The sequence below is a fragment of the Chanos chanos genome, chromosome 1 (assembly GCF_902362185.1).
Source record: "Chanos chanos chromosome 1, fChaCha1.1, whole genome shotgun sequence".
NCBI lineage: Eukaryota > Metazoa > Chordata > Actinopteri > Gonorynchiformes > Chanidae > Chanos > Chanos chanos.
Genome location: NC_044495.1, coordinates 50,045,855 through 50,071,124, shown reverse-complemented (window position 1 = coordinate 50,071,124; position 25,270 = coordinate 50,045,855). Strand labels below are relative to the sequence as shown.

The 25,270-nt window shown below is 41.5% G+C and overlaps 3 protein-coding genes across 3 annotated transcripts; all 3 read right to left on the bottom strand.

The window, feature by feature from the left end:
- Positions 1–107: 107 nt before the first annotated feature.
- creb3l3l (cAMP responsive element binding protein 3-like 3 like) lies at positions 108–6,224 on the bottom strand. The gene is made up of 10 exons (XM_030783167.1): positions 6,136–6,224; positions 5,171–5,311; positions 4,242–4,605; positions 3,635–3,729; positions 3,358–3,450; positions 2,905–3,011; positions 2,269–2,337; positions 2,067–2,151; positions 1,744–1,834; positions 108–1,337 (listed from the first exon to the last, which is right to left on the bottom strand). The coding sequence occupies exons 2-10, from the start codon at positions 5,309–5,311 to the stop codon at positions 970–972; spliced, it is 1,413 nt and encodes a 470-aa protein (XP_030639027.1). The 5' UTR covers positions 6,136–6,224; the 3' UTR covers positions 108–969.
- Positions 6,225–6,946: 722 nt separating this feature from the next.
- Positions 6,947–11,068, bottom strand: nim1ka (NIM1 serine/threonine protein kinase a). The gene is made up of 3 exons (XM_030787663.1): positions 10,771–11,068; positions 8,472–8,740; positions 6,947–7,702 (listed from the first exon to the last, which is right to left on the bottom strand). The coding sequence occupies exons 1-3, from the start codon at positions 11,066–11,068 to the stop codon at positions 6,947–6,949; spliced, it is 1,323 nt and encodes a 440-aa protein (XP_030643523.1).
- Positions 11,069–20,265: 9,197 nt separating this feature from the next.
- Positions 20,266–23,724, bottom strand: znf131 (zinc finger protein 131). Its single transcript, XM_030764949.1, has 7 exons — positions 23,681–23,724; positions 22,546–22,684; positions 22,310–22,411; positions 22,044–22,188; positions 21,214–21,920; positions 20,927–21,057; positions 20,266–20,766 (listed from the first exon to the last, which is right to left on the bottom strand). Exons 2-7 carry the CDS (start codon positions 22,667–22,669, stop codon positions 20,266–20,268), a joined length of 1,710 nt encoding a protein of 569 aa, XP_030620809.1. The 5' UTR covers positions 22,670–22,684; positions 23,681–23,724.
- Between the last annotated feature and the right edge of the window lie 1,546 nt (positions 23,725–25,270).

The window sequence follows — 25,270 nt, the reverse complement described above, 5'->3', positions numbered from 1 at the left end:
GATCTGAGAGAAGTAAAAAGAACATTCATTTACGCTCATTTTCATTTCTAGCGTTAAGACACATCAGTGCATCTTACATTATTCAAATCCAATTACCAGGTAAAAAAAAAAAAAAAAGAAACAATACAATTTCCTCCAATATGCAAATACATTTAACTGCATATACCACAAAAATAAAACACACAATAACAACAATTATATAAACATCAATAATAACTACAAAATGCCTCTCTGATATTCCAGGTCATTACATTTTCCAAGAACATTTGAATACTACGTTACCATAGCAGGAACATGAAAAAAAACATCTCGCTTCTTCTTAAAAATGATATTTATAAAATTTTAAGCAGCGATGAAGCTTGAATTAAGAGGCTATTAGCAATTATAGACTTGATGACCAGTGTTAAAAGGGGGAGAGAGAAAGCAGGTTAGACACTAGCTTAATCTTAAGAAAACATTTAGCATTTCTGTTCTTCCCTTCTTTGGAGATAATCTAAAGAGAAGAGTAAAAAAGATCCCTGCAGAGAAGAAATGAAGGGATAACGGAGGCATGGACAACCCTTGCTACAAGGGAAAAAAAAAAAAATAATAATCTCTCAGCTATAGCTAATGGCCAAATGTCCTGCAATGGCTTAAGTCTTACATTTACATCTATACTCAGTCCGGTGTGTCAAGCATTTCAGACATTTATGAATTATCCCAGAGAATCTCTTAAGACCCGTCTAGGCAAAAAAAAACAAAAAAAAAGCATTTGCTAACATCTGAGGGACTGGGCAAACAGTCTTTTATGAACAAAGTGCTACAAAAAAAAATGAAGTGGCATCTAGGAGCATGGAGAAAGAGAGAGAGAGAGAGAGAGAGAGAGAGAGGTAGGCAGGAAGAGGGAAGACTGGCCCATCACTCAGAAGAATGTCATATTGTACAGTAGCAACCTTTAAAAAAAGAAACAAAAACAAATTGTCCCTTTCTTCACATTTCGTCTGAGTGGTGTTGCTGTATTATAATGGAGGTGGGCTTTTGCTCCATCCAGGCCTCTTTGACTTTGGTCATCTCGTAGACTATGGGCGGAGGTGCCGCGTTTTCCCTGCGAGCCTCCTGCATGTTTCCAGAGGGCTTCTGGTCGGCCTGGGCAGAGCTGGGGAAATCGGCGGAAGAGTTGCTGTTGACGCCGGATTCGGATTCGGCCTGTTCCACGCGCTGGTAATCAGGCGTATGGTTCTGGCCTCCGGAGAACAGGGCTTTTGTGTTCTCCACTGTGGCTGCGATGAGAGGCTCATCGTCAGGCAGCTCGTGAGGACTGTCTATGATGGGGTAGGAACGCAGGGTTCTGGAAACAACTGCAAGAAGACAGACAGACGGGTTTTTTGACATTAGTCTACATTTGTATGAAGGGGTACAGATCAGCTGTCCTGTCTTTTCACCATAATGTGTTCATTTTATACTAAAAATGTATGCAGTTGGGTCTCGTCGGGCCTGGTTCTGTTATCCTATGTTTTTATTTTGGAACAACGGGCTACAACAACAGTTTTTATTTAGGAACCACGGGCTACAACAACAACCGGACCAGCACCAGAGCCGTTGCAAATATTTTGCTATGTAATTCAGTTATTTCTCTGTAATAACTTACGATATTTGAATAATATTCCTGTAATATGTTTTTACAGTAATCACACGCTCCCCTCCTCACACATACGGTTCTCAGTCGGTCAAAAACATTGATAAAGGCGGCAGAGAGGCACTTACCCGATGAGGGAGTGTACAGTTCCTTCTGTCCACTGTTGCCAAACGGATTGACCGACGGAAAGATGATCAAGCAGAAAGACAAGAGGAAGACCTAAAGAACATAACATGCACGTGGGTTAAATCGGCATCCATTTAGTGGGTTAATATGATCATTTTTTTCTTCCTTTTTTTTTTTTTTTGTTTTAAAAACAGCAGAGTTGTACTTCTGTCACTGGAGTAAGCAGCAATGTCCTTAGATGGAGAGATGAGTTTTCGATATATGAAATGAACAAAATATAAGCGAGCCAAGCCCACACCATCAAAATCCGCTTTTCTCTACTCACCATAACACAGGTACTCGTGGTGGTGGTTTTCATCGTAGACATTTTCACAAGAGCCTGCAGTTTCTTCAGCTGCTCAATAAGAGACCTAAAACATAAGAAATGTTCACAATGACATCTCTGAATACTTACGACTACGGTGTATACACATAAAAGTCTATTACTCAGTAATACCACAGAGGAGCTGAAATGAGAGCAAACTTACATATTTTGTTTCTGAAGAAATTCCACTTTCTTCTGGAGCTCCTGATTGTGTGCTGTACAGACAGCTACCCTGTAGGCCATTAAAAAAAATCAGACTGTCAGTTAAACCTGTTAGTTAAACCTTGTCCTCATGTACACTAGATTCCCAAAACACAGAGCTATGTTGTTTTGAAATAAACAATGTGAGGCATGAAAACCGAGGGCTAAAAGTTGCGCTAACTGGCCCTGGCGGAGGCATCGCCCATGGAAAATTTAAGCGACGGATGTCTCTGCTCTGTCTAGTCAGTCTGGCCTTGGCAAAGATCAAATCTGACTTCCGTCATTAGGTGATAGCATAGAAAACATAGACGAGAGGCATGCAGTAACATGATAGCAAATCACCCATCCATGAATGCACTGACTGAAGGGTGAATACATGAACTGAATATGGGTTTTTAAGACACTAAATGCATTACGTGAAGAAGACTGGAAGACAAAGAACCACGCCTCAGTCCTCATAGAAATACATCAGAAATCTTGTTTTTTCATAACCTGTGCCTCGCGTGCATCTCTCATTTAAGAGCGACGAACAAAATCCGGTTTGAACAACTGAATTCAGAGCAGCCTAAAACATGGCTGCATGTACAGCCCTGCTCACCTGTTTTCCAGCCCGTCCACATAGACCTTCTTCTTCTTCCGGCTCTCCTGGGCAGACTGCTTATTCCGGATCTTTCTTCTCACCCTTTTGAGGGTTCTCTCTTCGGCCTGACACAAGCACAGAATGTGAAAATATTTGTGTGAATCAACAAATATCTGACTACAGTGACATCAGAACAGCTTAGAGCCGTATCGCTTCCTTGAAACTCCTGAAAAATTACACAAGCACCAGATCAACAATTCAAAGTAATTTTGAAAATATTTCCTGAAAACTGTCCAAATATTTCAGGAATGACCGTGGTCAGTAATTGTGTTTGTTGAGAAGCACCAGCATAGATAATTTGCAGCAGGCGAAACCGCTGGCCAAAGTGCATTTATAGACCACATTTCCATCTGAATGAAATAGACACAGAGCTAAGGTTTGAAGAAAACAAGAAAGGAAGTAAATTATTACCTTTGTCAGGGGCATTTCAGTTGGTATTGTGACTCCTTCCTTTGCAAGGAGTCTTTTCTCCTCTTCTGTCAAGACAATCTCCTTGAACTGGAACTAGAGACCAAGACATAAATATACGAGGTGCTACAACTAGTGAAAGAGAAAATAAAATAACACTAAGAATCTTAAGTTAAACAGACTTAAACGCTGTCATGAATGCAAAATTAACGACGTTTGGTGAAATATCTTTTATGAATTTAAAGGTCTGGAGATAAAGAGTTCAAGCCGTGAAGGTTACCTGCTCGGGTTTTTTGAACTGAGCAGTTTCCTCAATGGTGAGAGAAAATGGAGGCTCAGTAGAGTAATTCTGGGCAATAGTCTCTTCCAGATCATCTGAGGGATAAAAAAAAAAAAAAAAATTGCATCGTTCAGTTTAAACAGACTAAACAAACTCATTTTCAAACTAGATCCATACTGATTGTATTGTTTAATGACAGACAAACAGAGAAACAAGGAAGTGATAACTATCCAACTTTAACTCAGCTCAGTCATTTGAGTCGCTGGTGAAAAAGTACATTTGAGAAGTTGGAAATTCACTGAATCTCCGATCATTTTAATATCTAGTAAGCTAGCCTTAGGTACATAAAACATCTCTAACCATCTCAACCGTCATGCAGTGCAATGTGAGGGAAAAAAAAGCCATCAAATATGAGTCCCCAAAAAGCAGTGCAGTTCTATGAATATCTTAAATAAAAAAGTTCAAGAGGCATTGTAAAACTTTCAACCAACTACGCTACAATATATCATGAAAATGACGATTATTCGCAGTCTGAATTTAAGTGTTTACGGGAAACTCAGTTCAGGCTGCTTCAAGTGACGAACGCGGGTCGAAAGAGAGTCCTCACCGAGATCGATAAACACGTCCGAATCCGGTTTCTCGGATCTCACGCTCTGCAGGGCGTCTCCGTCCTGCAGCATGGAGTAGCAGTGGTCGGACTGAACCACCTGGGCCTCGAAGCTTTCCACCTGCCAGTCGGACATCGGCGAGGGTTCGATGTAACCCGGGCTGCTCAGGGGGTCCGTGTCACTGTTCTGGGGACTGAGGCACTGCGGGTGGCCGGCGCCGTTTCCACCACCGCCGCTGCTGCTGTCATCTGAGATGCCGCTGTCGCTGCCCAGAGGGGAGTGGGAGGGACAGGGAACATTCGGTCCCTCTTCCTCTCCCAGCAGACTGCTTAGGAAATCCTCTGTGTCCATGTCACCCAGCATCTGAAGCAACAGCCAGCCCCCCCCAAACACCCTCAGGTTTAGACCAGCATTGCAACACAAACGAATGTGTACTCACAAGGCAAAGTCTAACCGCTGCCAAACCGAGATGTGGTCGTGTGTCTAATCTATCGAATGATAACACTTTGAGACGGCTAAATGTTGAGAAGAATCTTGGGAAATCTGGGAAATTTTAGATGACTAAAGTCAGATCTCGGTGTAGTTTTTCTTTACTTTTTACAGAACTCAGGGAGAAAGTGTGAGTTGTTCTTCGGAGCAAGGACACAGAGTACTATTGGCATATGTTAAATCATGTCTGAAACATTTTATTAGATGATGTGTGGCAATGTATGCTTAGGTAATGGGATATCATTAAGAACTCATATCTTCAGTAAGGCAAAGAAAAGATGTCATTCCCTTGGAAGTTTACCGGAAATGACTTCTTCGTTTGTTTTGGAGCGAGTTTTTTTGGAAATGTGAATGAAAAAAAAAAGTCCTGAACACAAAATCCCGCACGGAAATAATGTGAGTGTAAACGCTGTGTTTTGTTTTAGGGTGAGATGCTTACGTCTTGCTCAGCCAGCAAGTCCTCTATCAAATTAGCCCCATCGGAGAAGAACAGGTCATCAGGCTCGGTATTTTCATGCTGAAACAGCAGACCAACCAGGTCTGTTCCTTCCATGTCTGGTAGATCGTCTGTTATCGACATCTGAAAAGCATTTAAAGCAGTTTAAATAAGCGGGATTGCATAACAAGGGACCAGAGTATCTGAATGACGACACGAAACCGGATTGTTTTCGTTGGGTTTGCGTTTGTTGTAAAGATACTGTAATAATATTGCGCCATCCTGCCACGATGCGGGCCCCCGCCCACATTCTCACATCACATGATCGGTGCTCCGTGGCAAGCAAAACAATAGAGTCTTCATAAATGTCTGACACCAGTTTAAGCAAGAAATTTCCACGTTTCTAAACACTACAGACCAATGCATCCAACCACAGCATAATGCCAGCGCAAATTTAAAACGTTAATGTTAAAACAACTCTTTCATTTACACATTTAAAAGAAAGCAGGCGTCGTGGCTGCAGGGATGCAGTCGTGTGTCATTGAAAGGAGCTATGATTACAGCTGATAGTCGCCGGACAGTTACTTGCACCGCAGTTCAATTGTTGCCTTGTGACAGCTTTGACATAGTAGTGATGATGGTGTCCGACTGTCTCACTACAGTGTTACACCCACCCTAAACATCACCATTCCAGATATAAGGGTTTATAAAATATGTATCTGTTTTATCTCGTTTATCTAACAAAAATATAAATATGAATTGATTCACAGGATAACATTCACATTTTATCGTGATCAACAATAGTCCTCATGTCTTTGACATAAGCCTCTTAGCCCACTTAACGTTTTTCTTCGTGACACACTGAATAGGAATGGTATACAAAGCAATTACTCAGTTCTGACACAGATATGAATGTCCAGTGTCCAGTCGTCGATATTTACATATTTAATGAGACCACTGGATCTTACCTTTAGGAGAACGATGTTTTTACTGGATGTCTTCACATGCGTATACCGAAATTATTGACAGTCGGATCCTTTTTTTTTCTTTCTGCGGCTGCTTCTTCCTTCCGGATGAAATCACCCTCCAACAAGGCAGAAATTGCGTCATCACGTAAAGACGAGTCAGCATGCGTGCGTCTTCAGAATTGTACTCTGGGAGACGTAGTCCTGCAGAAGTATGGAAGTACCTGATTTTCCTAGCGCACTACTTAATATCGTGTGTCTCTATCCTAAAATACCTTTTTGTCGAAAATGAATATGTAGAGAAAAAATAATTCATTAAGTTTAGGGTCTGAGCTGATCAGAGATTCAAATAATGATTAAATTCACAGGTAATCGATGAAACTATACCTATCAGTTTAGACTGTATTATTCCGTGTTATTTTACGTAATTTGCGTACATTACACCGACTTCATTTTAAATAATTCTGTTATCATGTGTACGCATCTACACAAGCACAAAAGTGTGAAGCCCGACTTTATTTTATTTTATATTTCAACTAGACATGACATATATGGCATCAAAAGGAACTGAAAGTATAAAATTACCAATTTCATTTCTCACGCGCTTCAACCACCGCCACCCAGTTTAATCACACATAAGACAGTCGTTTCATGCATTCCACCAAAACCGTACCGGCTTCAAGTCGTTCGTGAAAAAGGGATAACGAAAAAAGGTATGTAAAATAATGCTAAATGAGTTGCCATAACACTCTCACAGAGACTGATATACTTAAAAAAGAAGAAGAAGAAGAATCGAATGGGTTTTTTTCCATCATCACAGAATGATGCAGAGTTTGGATGTATGTCTTAGGCTGCGGTAAGCCCGTAAGCGGTCCTTTTTAGCGTCTGTGGCGTTAACTACATGCGTAACGACAGGCATGCTCTCCACGGCACGACGTTTATGGGCCCTGTGTAGCAGAATGCGGTAGACTCCAGTAATGGAACTGCGGCAGTCTTTCCCCTGGTTGTTACGGATATGTTCAGCAGTGATGCCCAATGCCTCCAGGGCACCCCTCACCTCCAACTCATCCTCCTCTAACTCCCCAGGCCCGGCCTCTGCCAAGTAGAGGGGGTCCAGTTTAAAAGGCTCCATGGCACGGGGGAAGTCCACAGGCGATAGCCACTCACAAGCCATCATCTGCTCCACACTGCAGCGGTCGGAGGCCTGGGGCTGCAGAATGCCACGGATCAGTCGTTGGCACGGCTCTGGTACCCAGGCCGGCACCGTGTAGGCGCCCTCCAGGATACAGCGTTTGAGCTTGGCCACCGTGTCGGCGCGGAAGGGCATGGTGCCCGTTACCATAAAGAACAGCATGACGCCCAGCGCCCAGATGTCCACGTACACACCAACGTAATGTTCGTCACGGAAGAGCTCAGGGGCAGCGTAAGGGGGGGAGCCGCAGAAGGTGTTGAGGGTTTCGTCTCTGCGGCTGACGGTGCTGAAGCCGAAATCGCCGACCTTCACACAGGTGCTACAGGTGTAGAAGACGTTCTCCGCTTTCAGGTCACGGTGGATGATGTTGTTGTCATGCTGTGAGGACGAAAAAGTATATTTTTTTAATGATACAGACACCCTCTGATAGCAGAAATATAAAGGCCAGTTGCAAATAATGTTCATTATGAGGTCTCCCTGGTGCATTATATAGAATACACAAGAGTTTGCACAAACACGTAAGACAGTGTGTTTTTTTAGTAGTAGATAGTAGGTGTTCCTGCATGTCACCTGGCTATCCTTTTTAATGTTTTCAAATGGTTTCTTCTACAAGTGCACTGTCTCAGGGTCTACAGGGCCAAGTGCTATGATGACAAATTAACCACGCACAGCTTTTTACAGATTATTTTCAGAACACAGTTTTAAATGATACTTATTGCTTTGCTGACACAGAAACTTATAAGAGTTTCAGAAGAAACTCCTACATGTTAGTCCTGAGACCTTGATATCACAAACAATTTGTAAATTAAGATTGAATAAGTTTAGATATGGTGTATGGTGTCAAAGTTAGAGAAGGTAACATAAACAAAATATTCTCAGGCATCCTCAGGCATCCTCTACGGGACAGATGCTTTAGTATAAACCAGAAGATGTTAAAGAAACGCACAGAAAAGGAGAAAAACAGGAAGACTGGACAAGACAGATAGCATAGTGATTTGAACCTTGTAGAAAAAGGTCGTTTTAGCAGATGTACAAACCACCAGCTGACGTAAATCTACCAGTGCTGTTTACATTCACAAGTCTTTGTCCAAACAAATGGGCTTCCTCTCTCTCAACACTAAAGAATGCTACTTAGAGGCCTACTGACCATGTGTTTGACAGCAGAGAGGACCTGAGAGAAGACTATCTTGCTGTCAATGTCAGAGAGCTTTCCCTCTGTGGTGATTTTGGTGTAGAGTTCTCCACCTCCAGCATACTCCATCACCAGATGTAGGCGGGTCAGGGTCTCCACCACCTCATAGAGGCGGATGACATTAGGATGGTGCAGACGCTCCATGCTGGAGATTTCTCTAGACAGCAGCCTTTGGGTTTTCTGGTCCAGCTTGGTCTTGTCTAGGATCTTGATGGCCACTTTATCTGTGGCAAAAAAAAGAAAGAGAACAAAAACTGAGCAGTCAATTAACACTTCTTTTTGTTAAAATTTCAATGTAATTTAATACAACAGATTTCATATTGTAGCCAAAGATTATGTGACTGATTCTCCATCGCTTAAAAAGATCTAATGTTTGGCATCATTTCAGCATTTGGACAGTTTTGTTTTATTATGTGCAAATACGTAATATAAATGTCTGTGTTTAAACTATACAACCCCCCCCCCTCCCCCCCCCCCCCCCAACCCAACCTCAGCGGTCCAATCTCTAATGAAGACCTTGTTGGCCACAACAGCAGAGCAATTACCAAAGTAATATCATCATGGGGGGATTAGAATTCACAGGGGGCGAGCTTGCAATCCAGAAACAAATCCTCAGCCGCAGAGACTACAATTCATGTAAACAAGGGCAACAGAATGATAAGGGTGTTTCTCCACATAAGTAGGTAAGACCAAAGCACATGTCTGCTTAAGTGTAACCTACAAAAAAAAAAAAAAAAAAAAAAAGATAATCCCTGGAAAACAATTAGAAATGTCTCGGTAATACAGTAAGGATAAATCCTTTGACTGCACTGTATTGTTAAGGGATCGAATTGTGCCTTGACATGCAATATTGAAGCGACACCTTAGACCCACTCTCTCTAGTCTCTGCTTTGGTGGTCAGAGAGAGCCCTGGGCAATGGAAACGTTTGGCGGTTTCTTTTGCGTAGTGCGTTGTCAGAACAAACTGTATCCCTCTGGTCCTCCCCCTCCCCTTCCCTCCCCCCTACCTCTGACGAAGTCTGAGACAGTTCTGAAGGTCTCGACAGAAATGTGACACTCCCCAATCAATCCATCCATCCGTTTCAAGGGCAGACAGCTTGTCTTCCCTTGACTTTGACAGAGGTATGCTTGCTACATTAGCACAATAGTCTTGTTGCTCCTCTAATGAAATACTTGTCCACGGACACGCGTTTTGTCTCAAGTAAATGTTTAGGAAACCACACACTGACTGAATTTATTAAAGAGAGAAAAAATGGGAAGGTTCAAGCCCTTTTACACTCCACTTCCAACCAGAGATGAATGGGCCCTTCATCTTAGTCTAAGTTTCCCTTCAAAGGTTCTTCTTTCAAAAGCCTCCAGCAGGGATTTTCAATTAATCTTTTCTTTTTTTTTTTTAAATCACTTCCTCAGTTGTGAATGTAATGGCAGGCCAGACAGGCATGCAAAATAATAATTTGTAGAATGTCAAGATGCATGTCATATCTGTGAAGAACATTTGCATATTTTGTAGGTGTACAACTTTCAGCTTGACAAAATGAAAACAGGCGCAAGTGCTGATTAATAATTAGGCTAATATAAAATTCAATCAGAAAATTAAAATTAAGGTCACTGTTACCTGTGATTTTCTGTTTTTATAATTTCACATGGGTATGACAGACAGCTACGTGACTAAATGGGACTTGCAAGTGCACCTGCAGCAATCAATTAACAGTACTGAAATGGAAAGACTCAACTTGAATGAACTTGAAAAACTGACCTATACCAATCTTGTTCTTAGACAAAAAACTAACAATGTGTGACACTTGCAGCTGAAGCTTGCTTTCTGTTAGCCTACTGAATTATGTGAATTTCATAAAGAAAGTCAGACGATATTTTATTGAGGGCCAGCTCCTCATTTAAATATGAAACATCTGTGAGGGCAAGATTAAAATGCTCCATGCCCCAGTGACAACTACTGCCCAGTAGTACCTGTTGCCTTAGATTTGTTTACCGGGAGTTTAGACCTAACCTTAAAAGTACCACAGAAGTAAACCTGAATCACACTTAACCAAACAATTAGTATGTCAGCCATGTCTACGTGACCTGTGACACTGACATGTACTTGTGTACAACTGCAAGTTCATTCATGAAACATCTAAATTTAGTCAAACCTTGTTTTGAGTCATTCTTTAAAGGCGCAAAAGGGGAAAATTCATTCGAGATACAACGTAATGTTTTTGATTGACCTTTGCACAATGCCACTGACGCGTCATACCTTTTGTCAAAGCGTGGATTCCCAGTTTGACGTGGGAAAAGTTTCCGCAGCCGATCTCACCCCGCACCTTGTAGAAGCCGATCCGCCGTCCTACCGTCAGCTCGCGGACCACCTTGTCGTCCTGGCACATGTCAAGGTTCAGCTTCTCCAGGGGGGTGAGACGGCGCTGCTGGGCCCCCTCGTCGTCCGTGCAGATGTCGGAGCTGTCCTGCCGGCTCCAGCGGGCGTAGCGCTGAGCGTCCGACGCAGAGCCCCCCGCCACTGAGACCCCCCCTCCAGCTGGGTACACGGCCGTCATCCTGCCGGGGGGCTGTGCTGGGGGGGAGGGGGAGGTGGGCTGGACTTAGCTCATGGCAGGAGCCCTGGGATTAGGCGCTATCTGACGGGGGCGTTGGCAAGAAAACAGGAAAGAAAAAGAAAGAAGGTAGAACTCTTGTGTATGGTCCTTTCCACTGGATCTTACCTTCCTTGACCACCCATGCAACACAAACCATGTCACAATGTTCATATGCATCATACATGAAGCTTTGTTGTATGAGTAGCTTATGGACAAATGGAATACAATTTTTAAAGTTCTAAAGGCCTAAAAGACTGTGACAATTTGTAAAATAGACTGCAATACATGCAAAGCATCATGTAGTGTAACATTCACGTATGCACAAAATTCCAACTCCAGTCTGAGTACAACATGTAATTAAAGCTAACCTTCACATGTTGTCCTTAATACCCAGTGTGACCTCGTGCAATTTTCTGTCATCTCCGCGTTTCAGGTGAGCGCTGCGCACACTTCCAATAATACGGAGCAGGATGCGATTTTGTAGGTCCTTCAGTTTAATCATAAGCAGCAGGTGCAGATTGAGAGCGCCTTAGTTTCCGGAATCAAGCATCTCTCGGTCCCTCATCAGAAGAGCCTCGTTTAATTGGCTCTTTGTCTCCCCGAGTTAAAAATAGAAGCAATGCAGAGCCGTACACGAGGAGGTTGCGATTGTTGCTGTGGCGTTATAATGAGTCTCTACAATGCTCTCGCGCTAACCTCGGGTTTCCCGTCAGGTATCTCCTTTGAACTACTTAGGCACCATCGTCAGCGGTTTCGAGATGGTTGGAAGCTCTCCGCGCGCAAGGGGAAAAAAACGTCACACTTAGCATTTTCTCCAGGCCTCTGTCTTCTTCACTGTGTCCTCATGTCCTCTTTCCCCTCTGCACTTGCTCATGCAGCGCCAATTCTCCACTCTGCTTTACTGTTGGGATTAACGCACAAACTCGCTTCAGATCCTAATCCTATCTTTATTTAGTGCTTTATAATTCTCCGGCGTAGTCGTTTAAAAGAGCGCGGGATGCACTTTTACCTGAAGGAGGTTGAGAAATGGTCAGGGAGAGAGAGACAGAGAGAGAGAGATTACATTATTGTTGTCTATTTGGCACAGTTTGAAGAGTGTGACTTCACACTGGCTAAAACTCTGTGCGTTGCATAACAATTCCGCTGTGCTTTTAAAGCATTACTCTAAAATGTGTTGCACATAGAATGAAGTGTGTGTGTGTGTGTGTGTGTGTGTGTGTGTGTCTGTGTGTGTTTGAACAGGAGGTAATTACGTGAGTTCCTGGCCTGAGGTCTCCTAACAATGTCCCCAGAGAATTATCCAGGAGCACATCCTGCCCCCTTATCAAAGTCTCACTCATTAAAGAACATGATGTCAACAAACCTGTGAAAACTCATACTGACTGATCTTTTCCTGATTTTCTTTAAGACCGCACAGCCAACCTTTTCAGATCTCAGATGTATCCCTTCAGAAATATGCAATTCACCGGTTTAAAATGGACATGTACATATGGACTCCATGTGGCAGAAACCTGTTCAAACCCCAATCTGTCCACTGTAACTACCAAAATGCCCCAAAATGACAGATGGGGCCAACAGGGAGAGAGGAGTCATGCCATGTACATGTGGACAGAGGTCATTTAGAAGCAACACTGACTTTTTTGTCTAAGAAGGGTTACTTAATCTTTAAATTTAAAATATTTGGTTACCAATTTCAATCCTAATTGTTGCTTCATATTGGTAATTGACCATTGACAATTGACACCAGAGATATTGCTAAGAAAACCTGAATTGTTCCTTCAATATTAACCATTATCTTTATTACAGCAAATTAAGCATGTGTTCCCCCCTCCCCCTACACCCACACAAACCCACCCCCACACACACACATTACATATAGCCTAGAATGCATATACATATAGTCAGAGAACACATAAAATTGTTGACAATAATCACTTCAGCTAGTATTTTGCATCACATTACAAGCTGGTACAAGGTGATACTAAGTTAATACTTTTCTTCCATGCTCTCAACCCCCCCCCCCCCCCCCCCCAAAAAAAAAAACCCAGAACCAAATCCAATGTTTCATAATGAATCTTCAAAACCTTCAGAGACATTTCATTTGAAGTCTAAGGTCCAACAAAACAATGTCACACTGATGTCATTGTGGATATTACTGACAGTTACACACTCCTGTTAAAATATGTGAAACATACACTGCAGCACAGAAAGGTTGACACATTGATGTAGTGTCTCATGATTATAGACGGTCAGGCATGGAAGTATTTATGATTATAAACCGTGCTGTTACAGGTTATAACACCTTTTTATATATATATATATATATATAAAAGCAGCTTTTATCGTGCAAAGAAAAGATGGGGGAAAAAAAACCCTCATTTGACCAATTTCATGAAAACGCACACAGATGGACAAAATGTGTCATTTCCATGAGATTTGGAAACTAATCCACCTTGATTCACTCTGTAGAATTAACAGGTTAATTCCACAGTTGTCAGTTAAGCCACATCAGACGGTCAAACGCTAAAGGTCTGTTACACAAGACGAGTGTTTCAAATCTAAATGAAATGCGTGATATAGATGGTCTGAGTCTTTCATTCAAAAAGCTGCTATTCGCAGAGACTGTCTGTTCAGTCTTGCTGTTAAAGAAACCACAGAAGTACAAAACTTGTTCCTGTAACTTTGTTCGTTTACATTTGTAAAACTACTTACAAGTTAAAATGTACACACCTCTGGTAAACTTTAAACTTCTCAACATTAAAATAGCAGCTCAACACCATGATTCTTCAAATGAATAAAATGTCATAATTTCAGGGTTTACATGCACCTGTTTTATCTCTATCAGTGGTTTGTATAATGCACCATAAATATACTGCAAAATATACACTTTCAATTTTTTTTTCAGAACCACCTACTTAACAAGGAAAAGTTCAACTCAGTAGCTTTTCAGGTTTTTACTGCAATGTTGTAGTACAGAAGTAACTTCACCTCCAATTCTAAATTGTGTGCATTAAAACGAAAATAAAATCATGTTGAAACCACAGTGCAGATTATGACGGGATTTATTCTCTGTTTTGTATTGCTAATATTAATTTTGTATGTATTTATTTTTTAGGTCTCTTTGATTGCTTCTCTACTCGCAGGTCCCATTAAAGCTGAGGGCATAAAATCAAAGTGATGACCCCCCTCCCCCTCATGAATACTCAAGGTCCTGGAGCTTCAAACGCCTTCCTGTGAGGTCCTTACCATGAATATGTGCCCACTGATCTCAGACAGGGACTGCAAAGATCCACCTTGCCAAAGACTGAACTGCCTTCAAACACAAAACATCTAGCGCTGCCTAATTAATCCTTTCATATGTACAGACAAACATGCAAAACCCATGTGTGCACACATAACCAAACACACACACACACACACACACACATGTCTACACACACATGCACACACACACACACTTAGACACTTGTGTACACACACAAAAAGCATTCTTGCTTGAGGCCCTAATTTTCAGCCTTTGAATTTAATTTTGTGACCTGCTTTAAAAAAAAAGACACACTCACACACACACACACACACACACACTCTTACATACGCTCAACTGTGGCTAACACAGAAGAAACAACGCTGAAATTGCAAACATACTGAATGGATCAGATGGTTAACTGGAAATCCTAATTACGTCCATTTGCAATGGTTCTCTCTGAGGTAGGCTTGAGAAATTCACCCGGTTGCTTGGCGATACTTGTTTGTGTGTTCCTGAGCTTGTAAAAGATTAGGCATTGACTGTTGAGTGTAAACTGAAAGCAGATTTACCAAAACATCTTAAAACCTTGTGTTAAAAAATCTCCTGTTCTCGCCTGTTCTTTATCTGAATCACCAAAGTGAATAGAACATGTATTTGGGGGTGGGGGGGGGGGGGTGGCAGCTTTGAAAATACCCACCTTAAAACCACCCATAGAGCACAGCTTTCTAAATGTTGTAGTCATTTAGAACTTTCAAACGTCTGCCTATATCAAATATCTGCTTTCAAATTCATGTCAGGTCCCGACCTATCACACCGATGTGGAAACCTAACAAGTATGTTGTTGATCACCCACATCTATAAGAGTCCCTTAAGTGAGGTTTCAACTATAACAGTCAATTATGTAGGGCCTTAAACTGTCCATGGTAAACAATAAGACAACAACTTACTGGAGTCTTACAGAGCTGAAGACACAGCATATACAACGCAGAGTAACAGCATGTCTGAATCACTTACCATAGGAACCGTTCTGGACGCCCCCCCCCCCCCCCCCCCCTTACTCGGTATGCAGACAAACGGCTTCCACAGGACACTGCTGGTGAGTTTTCAGATGAATGGAAAGTCCTGGTACGAAAATAGACGAGAGGAGCAGAAAGAATGTAAGGCGAGCGTTAAAGAAAGTGAATCTGATTAATGTAGACACTCTCTCTTAAGGGAGGATTATTTTCTATCTTGTTTGTTCTTTCTCGCAAGCTCCATGCCTCTCACTTCTCCACCTTTCACTCCCTCTGTTGATCTCCCTCTCCCTATAGAGTCTCTCTCTCTCTCTTTCTCTCTCTCACACACATACAGACACACACACACACACATTGGGGGGGGGGGGGGGGGGGGTATTGCTGGGAACACAAAGCTCCGCGGCATACGTTAATTGAGACACATGGTCTGAGGAAATAAAGAGCTCAGCCCTGAAAAGAAAGAGACAATAGGGGGCCAGGAGCCCTAGGAACCAAAAGACAGTCCCTACTGGAAGAATCTTTGAGGGCAAACATTTTCACAAGAAGTTCTGCACACACACACAAATTCTCTCTCTCTCTCTCTCTCTCTCTCTCTCTCTCTCAATCTTTCCGTCACTTAGAAACGTCTTTGGACATTTTTTACACAGTGAGCTGCTTTATACCACCTGTTTAATTTACGTTATTCCTAAAAGAAAACACCAGAAATCCAGCACTGCTTTTCAAACCCAAATCATTGCAACACAGTTTCATCACATGGAGTGACCAATCCTCCTACATACACTCTGTTCTTGAATGGTCTGAAGTCCCCTTTCAAGTCAGCATAAGATTTAGCATTTGACCATGAGTATTTCTGAAGATGTCATACAACCATATCTTGGCTCATATTTAAGAGACTACAGGGCATTAAGATACTCCTAAGCTTCGCTGGTGTTTCATCGCCCTTTGAGTAGAATAACCCATCGTTTCCACCTTGACTCTTTTCTCTATTATTTAACATAGATTATTTAAAGTCACTGAAACTCACTCTGACTCAATACTGACTTAATACTGTTTTGGTTTGTTTGTTTGTTTGTTTGTTTGTTTTAGTGTGCTGTTGACCTTGACCATGAGAAAATACACAAACAGTACGCACACACATTACACACACATACACAAACACATGAATACACACAGTTTATTCTAAAATAAAATCCCTAATAACTTGCTCCATTTTCCTATGGTTTATTTAAATATTTTTTTCAAATTACAATAATACTATGTGCATGGAGAGTAAAAACTAAATCTGAATGAATTATGACAACAGCAACAGTCATACCTTTGTCTTTCTTTGACTATGACCAAAACAATTATTTCTACAGATTACTGAATGTGGAGCTCTATCAAAAGTGATCATGTCTGACATGCCCTGACTCATATTACCAAAATGATAGTGATTCCTTGTCCGACAGTATCCATAAAAATTGCTGAGGGAAAATGTTTCCAATAACTGTTTCCAATTAAATCCTTCGATTCGTTTCTGCTTTGCTCCTCCCAAACCCCAAAAAGGTAGTTCTGAAAACCATGCGGAATATAACGCAAAAGCACAAAAAGCTAGCCTATTTCCGCCTCATTGTATTCCGCTAATTTATTCTGCGTCTTCAAAGAAGCTTTTATCCCGGACATAAAATCAGAGGGTTGATGTTTTATGTCCTTCAACAGATCAGCCTTCAAAGCAGTCTTAATAAAAGTTTCCAGTAGTCTCGTACACACTATTAGAGCGAGAGACGTAAGATTTTAATCCATTAGGTATATTTTCGGTTTTCAGTGCTTATCATGTGGCTTGGTTTGGTCTAGGCAATACTATGGTTTACTCTAAATTACAGCTACTAGATTGATATAATAACACACAAATTAAATTGTTTTTATCACTGAAAATAATCTCTGTGACACACTGATATCTTTCTTAAATGAACTCTAAAATAGCTGTTAACAGAAAGCAACATTAAATTCAATATGCATTAGATCAGTTTTAATTAATGTAACCACCATTTAACTAGCGAGGTTTTACGATTAAATGCTATTTTGATAAACTAACAGAGTATGAAATTTCTGTGATCAGTACATTCTAAACGAAACTACAGTCGGTTGACAAACCTATTAAAACAGGATCACCTCAACTGACATGACAACTTAAGTTACCTTGGCACGATCTTACGACTTAAGTCTGTCTCATTGTAAACATCAGTCACCCCTGTTACGTAAGGACTACATGAAGAGTGACCAGTGAGGTTAACCTCTGAAGTCAAAATTCCTGAAATTTTTTAAATTTGAAAGCCAGGGACAAATGCATATATTCAGTCAGTTACACTGGGAGAAAGTATTTCCAAGTAATTGTTGTATATCTTGAGCAAACTGTATGCTATACGCCTATGACATGTTTTGAGGAAAATGGAAGCATTCCAAAAACGCAGTCAGAAAACTCAAATTCTGCGGGTGGGATTGCTTTAATAGGGCATGAGACACACTGTACATGCGATTTCATAATTCTGCGCGATAGTGAACGGAAATTACTCTAAGTTGTTTCTGGCAAGGCAACAAGTGCCATCTCTCAGCATAAACTAATCACTGGCATCCTTGGCAGCCAGTTCTCATCTGTGCTAGCGCAAAACTGAATGAAAGCTACGCACCCAGTTTAATGTTCAGTAAGAGGAAGTGAATGGAGCACTATGATTAAATAAATACTACTCATCTGCGAAAACTCAGAAAATAATTGCTCTCAATATGAAAATACGCTCTCTTGGGACGACATATCATTGCTGGAGCAGTAATTTCCTCCCTAATGTTGTCCTTAAGCTTTGATAAGCTAAATGTAGAAAACAGCGTCTTGAGGTGGTAACCAGCCGTGCATAATGGACTACACGAGAAACAGGAAAGACCCTCCTACCTTTTTGAAACACACGACCTTAGCGATGACATTTAGACATGATTAGGATTTTGTAAATAATCGCAAATCGTCCTTTGTAAATGGATATAGATGTCTCTCACGTCACCTTTTTCCCCACGTCTTTTTTGGTAGGTCTAGATTAGTTGATAGGCGACAGCTATCTAATAGCGAAAAGGATGCTCGGAGACGTACAGTTGGATTGACCAATCAAACGTACATTAGGGGTTGAAATTTGAGCTGACAATGAACCAATGGAAACTCACTATATTGTATCGTTGGATTAATTTTGGGTTAAGCGTGTTTAAATCCATTGTGACTGTCATATATTGTTGTGCTATCATAAAAGCAAACGCCTTTTTTCCCTCATAGTCATTTTGTTATTATAATGTAAGCACTTTTTTCACACATGCTGTACAAAATCAATCTATGTAGACAATCTTCTGAAACGTACCGAATTTATAGGAGCTATCCATGGTACTGCGCCGGCTCTCAACATAAATCTTAAGTAAATCTTCTAGCCATGCAACTGCCTGTTACCAAGCAGAGATGTATATGAAAAGACGTATGTGAACAAGAACTGTTCACACTTGTAAATAAACGAATTTCTAAATAGGATAATCGGTTCCAAGGTAACCAAATAATCTAACGATTTTTACCTGGGTCAATTTTGTGAATGAATTCCGGGAGGAGAAATTACAAGAATCAGTCTGCCATCGCAGGCTTTGTAAGTACATGAGAACTAAAGAAGTGCATTAATCCAAACCAAAGCTCATTACATTTGTACGCTGTTCATTAACCCAAAAGCAAGAAACATATGTGTATTTGTAAAATACTGAAGCTTACCTCCAAATCTCTAACAAACAGGTTTCAAGCTCAAACCTGATGTCTGATTTGTCCCCTGCTCACCTTGTCAAGCGTGATCAGAGACTAACAAAAACTAGAGCTAATCCTCCACTGCACAGAAGGCAGTAAGTGACACCATCTGCTCTGGGCCAGCTGCAGATCTGGCAAATTAGAGTGTGGTTATCCCTAAAATCCAGAATTGCAAGGTGCTACAAAATTGAGGCTCTTTTCCCAATGCGTGAATGTTGGTCCATAAATGATGTACTCCATTTTAAACAAACTGATAAGATTTTATACATATTTAAATATATTAAAAGATTCGATTGAGGCCACAAAAGTTCTTATCATATACATATTTATTGCTCTGTACAAATCAATAGTAAATGCAATTTCTGAAAAATACCACAGTGAGGGCATGAAAACATTCAGATTTATATACTCTTAAATCTGACAGTTATCATAAAGCAAGAGCTGTTTGGCTCTGCAACAGAAGGAGAAAGTTGGTGATGCAACTGATTATCATTGTGACGCATCTGTTTTTATTGTGATTTTGCATCATTTGTGGGATTTAAGTCAAGCCAAGCCCTTAAACTCAATCGTTGTCATTCAAATGGCAAACACAACAAAAGTAAGCTAATAACAACAGCAATGTTCAATATACAAACAAAATTTAAATTAACAAAATAAACCTTTTTTTTTTTTAAACAGAAATCCTGACAAGCCACTGTTTTAAATGGATTCAAAGTTTATGAACAAAGATATCTGCATTCGGAGTATAACTCCTCAGGATTCTTTCAACACATGATATTAGCCATCTCTGTTAATCCGAAGTATTCATGGAGTTTCATGAAAAGTTGAAAATCTTGGTTGGTCATTTGAAATTCAAAATCTAAAACATTAAAACTGAAAATGGTTGAGACTCTACTGAGAAATCATGTTGTCTGAGCCATACTAAAACCAAACACCAACCAGACAGCCTCTTTCTTTCACTGTTATCACAGGGTGTAAAGAGCGACTGAATAGGACATTTTTTTTTCCGTTGTAAAATAAATATTATTTATAAATTTGCCTATTGTCTCTGCTCACCTCCCATATGTTTTCTTTGGGCGGTGTGAGCATCGTGTGTAAGGTTTCATACAACTCCAGCTTGTGCCTCTTCTTCTGCTTTCTCTTCCTGTTGCGCCTGGTCCACAGATACTTCTCCACCCATGTTTTCTAATAGAATTTCCACAGTTTGCTCTTTGGGTGCCTCCACGTCCTCCTTGCACACCTCCGCCTCCTCCACCACCTCTCCCGTGGATGCTCCCTGTAACTGAGCTTCGTCCTCCACCACCAGAGCCTCCTCAACGGCGACGACATCCACGGGCTCGACCGTAACGTGCTCCACCCGCATGCCATCTTCCAGAAGAACTTCTTCGGCGGGGTCGGCGAGCACCACCTCCTCTGTCGTCGTGGTGGTCGTCGACACCACCACCTTGTCTTGCAGGCCATGGTGGTCTTGAAGGTGGGAGCGTAGATCACGTGGCTGAGTGAACCACTGGTCACATATGGTACAGTGGTTGGGCTTTTCACCAGTGTGGATCACAAGATGGTCCTTAAACTGATCCCAGCTGTTGAACACCATGTTGCATACCTGAAGAGGGGGGGATTTATAGGCAAATGAAAACTTGTCGACGCAATTTTTGCATACTGCATGCTTGATATACAAGACAGCCAGCGATTCATGTATCCAGCTGCCGTTTGTGAGTATATATAAGGAGTCAAGAATGCCATATCTGATCCGGCTCACTCACCTGACACTCATAGAGCTTCTTTCTCCCTTTCTTTGCTCCACAGCCGTTTTGGCAAGCCGCCATGTGACATTTTAGAGTACTGTTTCTGGCAAACCGTTCATGGCAGTCTGGACACTCAAAAGGTTTCTCACCTGCATAATCATAACAAGAGAAACAATTTAAAAAAAACACACACACATGTGGAGATTTTTTCACACACACAAAAATCATCTAATGTTAATATTTCTCTGATGAAGAATATCTGACAAACTCACACACATGCACGCACACACCATATATCTCAATACCTGTGTGTTTCCTTAAGTGTTCTTTGAAGTGTCCGAAATGGTCAAACCTCTTCTCACAGTACGCACACACGTGCACTTTCTTCTTCTGTGGGCGCGACTGCTCCTCGGCATCATAGTGGTAACTGTTGAGGTGCTGCTTCAAGGCCCCCTCACGAGCGTAAGTCTTTCCACAGTGTCTGCAGACGAAGGGCTTTTCAGAACCCGCCATTGGCAGCTTAGCATGCGATTTCATGTGCTGCTTGAGGTGGTAGAACAGTTTGAAGCAACGGTCGCACTTGTCACAGCGGAACATGTTGTCCAGCTGCGAGATCTGCACCTCCACAACCTCGATCCCCTCTAGAGCCTTGGAGGCCGTAACCGCCTCCTCCTGCAGGAGCACTTCCTCGTCGTCTCCCACCTTCTTCACCACGTGGACCGTCTGTTCACCCTGCTGGTACTTGCTGGTGATGTCTGCCAAGAGGGCCAAAGCCGAGTCGTCCGAAGTGGTTTGGGCGGCACCTCTAGCAGCATCCACAACCTCTTCAATTCCCCCTTCCTCGACTTCAATCGTTCCGCCCCCTACTTCTAACTCAATCTCCACTGTCTCTGTCTCCACTGAAGGGAGTGTCTCAGTAATTACGTTGGAGGTCTCTGCAATCTTCCGCTTCTTGGCATTGTTCTTGCTAGCCAAAGCCTGAGTCGTGCCAAATGAGGTGGTACCATTTACTCTGGGAAGGGGAGGGGGAAGAGCGTTATGAGTACATGTTCACGAACGTGAACTATGGTTAGCATGCTAAGCTAAGAGTGCAAAAATGAGCGCTTGTAAAACATAATATGACTCTTGAAGTCACCTGTTGTTCAGAGCTTTGATGGCCTCTTGCATCTGAAGATACTCTGCGGCTCTCCAGACGTCGTTGACTTCTTCTTCGCCGTTTACTGCTAACATGGCCGTGTAGGTGAACTCCATCAGGTGGCGGAAGGCAGAATTGCTAACTCCTGTTCCAAAAGCAAGAAATGCTAGCTGTTTGAAACCGTTATGTTAGACGTGAAAAGAAACTGAAAAGATGGAACTTGACTCATTTTTTCTACAGGCTGCCATGCAGAGGCTTATCCATACCTTCAATCTCCACTAATGGCTCTTGTGTGAAGTCTTGAAAGAATTTGTGGAAGAACTGACTGCATGCTGCCAGTACCGCTTTATGGGCTCTGAACTGGTGGCCTTTAAGAAAGAGGAGGGCATGTTTTTAGGTTAAGTCTAAAAAATGCAGGTCAAGTATTACAAATGCATTGCAAACAATAGGTAACACAGTCATTGATGGGACTTCACACAGGAGATCGAAAAGTTCACTTCACCATCCACAATGAGAGTGATATCTGTGAATTGATCCAGCTGCCGCTGCTCATTTAACTTGTCAAGCATGACTTTGTAATGGGCTGGAAATTCATGCGCACAATCTATGACCCCTTCATCGGACATGGTGCAGCACTGGTCCTGATGAAGACAACAAGGGGGGAAAAAATACAGTGTGTTAAAATGTAAACCAGAGTGCGCACCATTCCGACGAGAGAAATGCATCTTGAATAAACGTCTGACTGTCATTATCCTGGCACATTACGTAGCAGATATCAGCTATACATATATTCACAATGGATAATATGCTTAGCTAAATGCGATATACTGCTGTGTAAAGTCAGACACTACAGCTTGCGACTTCGTAACTATTACATTACGTTCATTGAATGCTGCATTAAAAAAACACGTTCTCTCTGTCTCCACCGCAAATCAACCATGCATCTAATGTTCATTCCACACTTAAAAGTTATTTTGATTTTAGCGATCTATCAAGCTACCGAACGCCGACAATCCCAGCTGCAGACCAAGAGCTGCTGAATAGCGTAACATGTGGTGTACTATTTGGCTACCGGTATCTCGCTAATATATTGCATCAGAATGCCAATATAACATACGACGTTAAAATAAGAATGTAAACGACATCTGTTTACCCGCCATGCTCTGGACGAAAGAGAAAATCAAACCAACAGGACTAATATGTTGTAGTCAGCATCTCAGGAAGGACAGTCTCTGGAAGCTAACCAATGCCAATGTCGGAGGCATGCAGCTAGTTAGCTAGGATGCTATTTTGAGAACTCTTCATCAAGATCTTGGTGCGTACACTTGCGGTCTAATTGCTGAGCTAAGCTATTGTCACCCAACATCTATCAATTCCTGACGGTGGTGAAGCAAATAATGAAACATGTCAAACATGCAAAAGCACTTCATGTTAGCTATTTCTGAACAGGCCTGGTACTACATTCGCCATTTGTTATTTTGACCATTACAGTTACGTCATCAAATCGCGCATTAAAATGCTCTTTTAATCAGGTATTTCCCAAAATTAACTCTCGCTATTAAGAATAGTTTTAGTCACACATAGATACACATTCCTACAGTTAGGTTCTGCAGCTTTATTAAGTTGATTATGCCTACCTAACTCCTCCGGCTATCACTGTGCTGCTCTTCTTCGTTTGTCGAAAAAGGGCGGTCTTCACCGTTAAGGCCTCGAATTCCCAGTGGTCTTTGCGAGGTTCTCGTTGAACGAGGCTTAATTTACAGACAACGGTTGCTGGGCAACTTGACACATATTCAGTCCGAATATGCCAATAATATATATATTTCTGTTTTACCACTCCTAAATCCCGTCGATTATTGCTCGTACCAAGTGCAAGGAATGCTGTGTTTTATGTTTTAATAATCTACACAGACAGCTATGCAGTTGAATATAAAATCAAATACTCTAAAACCAAAAACCAAAACGCCGAAGACATACGCATTTTCAAACATGTTTTACCAAGTTCCTGCCTGCATGGGCAATGGCGATTTAACATCTTTCTAGCGTTCTCGACTTTCTGTCTGTATGGTGTTATAAGGATCTGACAGCATCGAATCGTTCTTTATACCGTAAATGGAAACAGAAAGAAGTTTTGATCACTCAACGCACAGTAACCACAGGGGGCGGTATACTCACTTCTTGGACCGTGTTTTAAGAAAGCACATGAGCTGTCACATTTAATGTATTTTGCAAGAGGCTCCAGCACCCCCCGAGACCCTAATCAGGATACAGGCTTAGAAAACGAATGAATTAATGAATTACGTCTACATGCATTAACTGAATTATGCTCAAGAATGCATTGCCAATACAGGGAATTTCTTGATGAAAATCAAGCTTTGCTTCCAACTTAAGTTACACTAAACACAATAGATCCTTTTTTTAGTCTCTTAACCTTTTAGTTTAGTTTTCAGATGTAAATTCCCACGTTAGTTTTCATATTAAACCCTATTACACAGTCAACTGATTAAACAAGTCACCTACTCTCTAATGTCTGTCTCAGAGAATCTAGAGAGTATCTATATCACCTCTAAATTTGTGGAGTGGGCTCTCTTTGCCTCTACACATGTAATCATAAGGCCTCTCAGGCAACCTTGGCTCATTTTTGCTCTAAGCCTGTGCGAATGATTAAATGCTGTTCTAACAGCATGTTTTTTATAATCAATTACAGCTCACCTATTGCATATGTTCCTAAATTACTTTTCTGCATTTTTGTAATGAAGTAACTTTAGCCATTTTGATTCTAACCACTCCCCACCCCTTGACCTGCCTTCACCCCCTTCAGTTGTTCCTCTTTGTCTCAGTATCTGTGCTGCCTTCTGTTCCTACAGTGTCCATTCTGTTCATCACCCTCACTGGTGTCTGTAGAGTGGTTATCTCTAAAAAAAATTAAATAAACATGGACCCATAGTCATAGGTCACTTTTGTATAAATTGAATTCTGAAGTTATTTAACCCATTGAAACACATTTGAACTGAACTTCTGAGTTAGGTGTGTCATACTGAGTTCTTTGAGTTTGATCTGATTAAATATCGATACCGTTTATATATAAATATCGGACATCAAGAATGTCACAACACAGGTTTGTCAACTGGCATATGTGTACTCTTCATATTTTCAGAAGACATCTGTTGATATCAGGCCAGTACTGATTTTTTGTGCCACTGTGTTGTTCAGCCCAGCAAAACACA

Bases quoted from the DNA above. Each gene is read 5' to 3' on its own strand.
- znf131 (XM_030764949.1), bottom strand. From the start codon at position 22,669: ATGTCCGATGAAGGGGTCATAGATTGTGCGCATGAATTTCCAGCCCAT. The intron at 21,921-22,043 runs GTGACTTCAAGA...TCCCCTTCCCAG, and splicing joins ATCAAAGCTCTGAACAACAG to AGTAAATGGTACCACCTCAT. The intron at 21,058-21,213 runs GTATTGAGATAT...ATGATTATGCAG, and splicing joins ACACTTAAGGAAACACACAG to GTGAGAAACCTTTTGAGTGT.
- nim1ka (XM_030787663.1), bottom strand. From the start codon at position 11,068: ATGACGGCCGTGTACCCAGCTGGAGGGGGGGTCTCAGTGGCGGGGGGC. The intron at 8,741-10,770 runs GTATGACGCGTC...TTTTTGCCACAG, and splicing joins AATCCACGCTTTGACAAAAG to ATAAAGTGGCCATCAAGATC. The intron at 7,703-8,471 runs GTCAGTAGGCCT...TCGTCCTCACAG, and splicing joins TCTCTGCTGTCAAACACATG to CATGACAACAACATCATCCA.
- creb3l3l (XM_030783167.1), bottom strand. From the start codon at position 5,311: ATGTCGATAACAGACGATCTACCAGACATGGAAGGAACAGACCTGGTT. The intron at 4,606-5,170 runs GTAAGCATCTCA...CTGTTGCTTCAG, and splicing joins ACTTGCTGGCTGAGCAAGAC to ATGCTGGGTGACATGGACAC. The intron at 3,730-4,241 runs GTGAGGACTCTC...TTTATCCCTCAG, and splicing joins GGACGTGTTTATCGATCTCG to ATGATCTGGAAGAGACTATT.